We start from the raw sequence: 5,269 nt of genomic DNA on the forward strand, positions 1-5,269 counted from the left end.
TAAAAGTATTGGTAGATTTCTTAAGAGAGTAAATGGTTTGGGAAGCAAGTTCATGGGCCTTGGGATGATGTCTTCATTGTTAGTCTCAAGCACTACAGTTTCTCTTGGTTTGACTTAGAATTTGTAAAGGATTAGAATAAACTAACATCAACTCTTTTTCTTCCTTTGTAGAAGGAGGAATAGAAGGAACCTCACTAGATTAAGAGACATATGATGCTAGGTTAGGAAGGAGTTTGAGTCTATGATGAGGAGGCACAACATCCTTAGGTTTTCTAGAATTGGAAATCATTTCATGTTTGTATTTCTGTAAGATAGTAACTATCAACACATTCTTCCAAAATAATCATACACACTCCCCCTATCAGCAACAACCAACAAGATACCTACTCCCCCTGAGAGGCATCCTACATCAATCCAAGTGGAAATGATAATCCTTGAATTTCTACCCCAAGATAAATGCATCATCTTATGCATCTAGTTATAAGGAGGTGTAATAGCTCCTAGCTTCTCCTTGAGATACTAGAATGTATCCTTTGAATGTGCCATTGTGAAATTTTTTGTAATATAATCTTTTGTAGGAATATATTCTAATACAAAATTCTTGGTTTTCAAGCTTCTCTCTTAAGAACTGATACTTGATAGAAATATGCTTGGTCCTTGAATGCATCATTAAGTTATTTTAAGTATTTATAGTACTTGTATTATCACATGTAATAGAAATAGACTCATCATATACCATCTTGATATCCTTCAATTTTTGCTTCATCCATAACATTTGACACCTTCAACACTTGTGATAAAATCTTGCCTTAAAAGACTTTGAGAGTTAGAGCTCCAATCACCCACACTCCCCCAACATATTACATATTAATTTATTTAGAAACTGGTTAAAGCCATCCACAACACATAAGATTGCACAAGAAAGATGTAGTATTTAAAAACTGCTTTAATGCTAATTATGCATTTATAGCTGTCTCTATATCGCAAGTTTTCTTGGACATTAATGGGCTAATTATAAAACTGCATAACTATGAAAAAATTCTTGAACATTCTTCGCATGTGGAGATTAAGGAATTGTATTATCAAACAAAATTATAATTGCCTTGGTCAATCGTATCGCTTGCAAAAGATACACAGGAGAGATATACGCAATAGAAAGCTATACTGCATTCAACAAAAACAATTTACATGTATATTAAAACGATAAATGATTATATATCAACATAAAATGTCAATGAACTAAATGATTACCTAAAATGTCAATGAATCAGTGAATGCCCCTTCACTAAGAACCTTCACAAATACAGTTATGCGTAGGTCCACTTTGTGTCTTGCTTGATTGCCTCCTCTTCCTGCTCACTAAAATCATTCTCTGTCTTAAACATCTGCCGCACTTCTTCCGCACTTTTGTGTTTCAGAAACTTTGCAGCGGCCTTACATACCAAACGAAATAGATCTTCGATTTTAAGAAAATTCGCAGCCAAAAGAATTTGGCAGAAGGTCGTCTGATTTTTATCCGTAGCAAGAGCTTTGTCAGCGAATTCATTATCCCATACCTTCACATCGTCTACTGGTATACTGTTGGATTTTGCATGAGCATGGAATTTACAGTAGTCTAATACCATCTCCAGAGGCTCCATTCCTGTGTGTCTGTCTATAAATGTTCTTATGACCACTGATTCTATTGCAGCCATTTTCTCCACTTCGAAATCTTCATACACTTCCTCATCTCTGAATAGCCTGAATGTCACTGTATTTGCCCCCGTTTTATAACGTACAGAATTGAATACCACTATTGAAAGAATATGCGAGACGGATCGGGAATGTTATCGAACGGTAAGAAAAGTATCGACATTGCAGAATTTCTAAAGAAAGCGCAATTTGTAATATGAATTAAATAGGCAACATCTGGTTCCTAATTTATACCTTCCCCTTTCACTATTTTAATTGGTGCGACTTTTTGATTAATTTTATTGTTGGAATTTATTAAAATTAATTTGGAATCGACTTGTATAACAATACATTTCAAATTCAGGATTTAGATTATCTTTTCATGCGTGATGTGTAACTTAATAGTAGTATATAGGTTTATTATGTAAAATTTCTTTTCAATTTTTTTTTTTTTTTTTTTTTAATATGTGGAGATATAATTTTTTATTTTTTACAAATGTTTTGTATTCGTATATTGTTTATTTTATTTTAGATTGAAAATTATCGTTATTTTTTTATTTTATTTAATTCTTTAAATTAATTAAAAAAAAAATAATACAATATTTAAAAATATGTGTTGCATAAAAAGAGTCTAAATAAAATCATATGTTTAAATGAGAAAGTCCAAACATATGTAAACAAGATAAAGCCACTATAGAAGGAGAGGAGTCTATCAATAGATTTTTCCTAAGCATCACCAAAGGCATCATGCTATTTCAAAGTATCTTCAAAATATTGTTGAGCGCACACTAGAGAAATGGGTAGCTTCAACAATGGAATCTTGTTAGAGTTTGTCCTACCAAGTGATCATGCCCATGAGAAGAGGCAAAAGATAGTTGCGAAGGCTATGGCCAATAATTGTCACATTATCTATTTTTCATCATGGTTGAGAGCCACAACAATAAAAGTATAGTATATTATGATAGCTAGGCTATGACCTTCCTAGAATCATGAAAGAGGACAAAAGGAATAATTTGAAAATAAATAAAGGAGTGTTGCTTCAATGGTAAAAAAATTTAATTAAACAAGTAATCTCAAATATAATATTATTCTTTCATTTGAATTTGTATAACCATAGTGGAGAAAATAATAGCTTTATTATATACCAAAAAAATAGAATAAAAATATCTTGGTAAATAAAATCTTTGTCTTTTCAAATATTGAAGAGAATATTTAGTCTAATAGCATGCCATTTATAGAGACACTTGCAAGGGTTACATAACCAATTCCCTAACCAAAATATATGTCATGAAAGAGAACTTAGTCTAACGATATAAACTCAATGACTCTTATTTGAATACTTCTTTGATTTGGAGTAGAACTAAAACACATGCTCGAGAGTCTCCAATGATCTATAAAATGGCCAATGAGGATGAAGCAGTCACAGTGGGAGAGTCCTCAAGGAGAACAGTCTGAACTATGCGATAAGAGTAAACACAATAGAAGCAACACAATATGATGGAGGCAATGAAAAATCAGACATATTATATCATGGAATGTAAACACAAGTTGGTCGGCAACATGCAAGCTTTCAGATTCGGCACATAGGCCTGATTACAAACATGCTCAAAATACAATATCCGGTCTCAAGTGAGAATGCTAGCCAACTTCGGATCTCCTAATCTTATGATAAATCTTCTATATGCTAAGAACTTCTTACCATATGCTAAATTTCATTGATATTCAAAGCTCTAGGATGATCCGCGTCGGCCTGAGATGAAATCAAATACCAATGAAGAAGATAAAATTAGGCTCCACAAACCAAGGAACATTGGAGGATACAAAATTAGGGTCCACAAGATACATAAATGATCTGCAAGATTCTCCACTTACCAAACAGGTCCAAGCGGCTCAGGTACACAGGCCAAAAAATTGTCCCATGCTTCAGAAGAGATAACTTGCTGGAAACAAATCCAAAAGTCCCACAGACCTAGGATAAGGTAGAAGAACATGTGTAAAATTCCCAACCAATCAAATTCATATTTTTGTACAAAAATATTAAATGTTAGAGATTGGTGTTTCTATATATCTAAGTTCATAGAAAAAGCACTCTACCTTCTCATAATTTTCCTTTCTTTGAGGTTAATCTTCAAATGGACTACGTTTCATACCTCATTGATTTTCAATGTTTTTTTTTGTTAACATGTGGAGACATAATTTTTTATTTTTTACAAATGTTTTGTATTCGTATATTGTTTATTTTATTTTAGATTGAAAATTATTGTATTTTTTTTATTTAATGAATTTTTTATTTAATTCTTTAAATTAATTAAAAAGGGTCTAAATAAAAGGAGAGGGGTCTATCAATAGATTTTCCCTAAGCATCAGCAAAGACGTCATGTTATTTCAATGTATCTCCAAAATATTATTGAGAGCACACTAGAGAAATTGGTAGCTTCAACAATGGAGTCTTGTTAGAGTATTTCCTACCAAGAGATCATGCCCACGAGAAGAGGCAATAGTTGCGAAGGCTAGGGCCAATATTTGTCACATTATCTTTTTTTCATCATGGTTGAGAGCCACAAAAATAAAAGTATAGTACATTATGATAGCTAGGCTATGACCTTCCAAGTATCATCAAAGAGGACAAAAGGATGAATGAAAGATTTTGAAAATAAATAAAGGAGCATTGCTCCATTGGTAAAAAAATTCAAGTAAACAAGTAATATCAAATATAATACTATTATATTTCATTAGAGTTTGCATAACCATAGTGGAGAAAATAATAGCTTTATTGTTTTTAATTTTATTTAATGAACTTTTAATTTAATTCTTTAAATTAATTAAAATAACAATAATACAATATTTAAAAATATGTGGTTCATAAAAAGAGTCTAGATAAAATCATATGTTTAAATGAGAAAGTCCAAACATAAGTAAACAAGATAAAGCCACTATAGAAGGAGAGGAGTCTATCAATAGATTTTCCCTAAACATCACCAAAGGCATCATGTTATTTTAAAGTATCTTGAAAATATTGTTGAGCACACACTAGAGAAATGGATAGCTTCAACAATGGAATCTTGTTAGAGTTTGTCCTACCAAGAGGTCATGCCCATGAGAAGAGGCAAAAGATAGTTGCAAAGGCTAGAGACAATAATTGTCACATTATCTATTTTTCATCATGGTTGAGAGCCACAAAAATAAAATTATAGTACATTATAGTAGCTAGGCTATGACCTCCCTAGCATCATCAAGGAGGACAAAAGGATGAATGAAAGATTTTGAAAATAAATAAAGAAGAATTTCTCCAATTGTAAGAAAATTCAAGTAAACAAGTAATCTCAAATATAATATTATTATCTTTCATTTGAATTTGTATAACCATAGTCGATAAAATAATAGCTTTATTGTATACCAAAAAAATAGCATAAAAAATATCTTGGTAAATAAAACCTTTGTCTTTTCAAATATTGAAGATAATATTCACCCTAATAGCATGCCATATCTAGAGACACTTGCAAGGGTTACATAACCAATTCCTAACCAAACCATATGTCATGAAAAGGAACTTAGTCTAACGGTATAAGCTCAATGAATCTTATTTAAATGTTTCTTT

General features: G+C 31.6%; 1 protein-coding gene across 1 annotated transcript; it reads right to left on the reverse strand.

Annotated features, from left to right (window-relative positions):
- Positions 1-1,307: 1,307 nt before the first annotated feature.
- LOC131856769 (SKP1-like protein 12) lies at positions 1,308-1,694 on the reverse strand. Its single transcript, XM_059208688.1, has one exon. The coding sequence runs from the start codon at positions 1,692-1,694 to the stop codon at positions 1,308-1,310; it is 387 nt and encodes a 128-aa protein (XP_059064671.1).
- Positions 1,695-5,269: the final 3,575 nt, after the last annotated feature.

The sequence above is a fragment of the Cryptomeria japonica genome, chromosome 7 (assembly GCF_030272615.1).
Source record: "Cryptomeria japonica chromosome 7, Sugi_1.0, whole genome shotgun sequence".
Classification (NCBI taxonomy): Eukaryota; Viridiplantae; Streptophyta; class Pinopsida; order Cupressales; family Cupressaceae; genus Cryptomeria; species Cryptomeria japonica.

Coding starts and splice junctions, on each gene's coding strand:
- LOC131856769 (XM_059208688.1), bottom strand. CDS start 1,694: ATGGCTGCAATAGAATCAGTGGTCATAAGAACATTTATAGACAGACAC.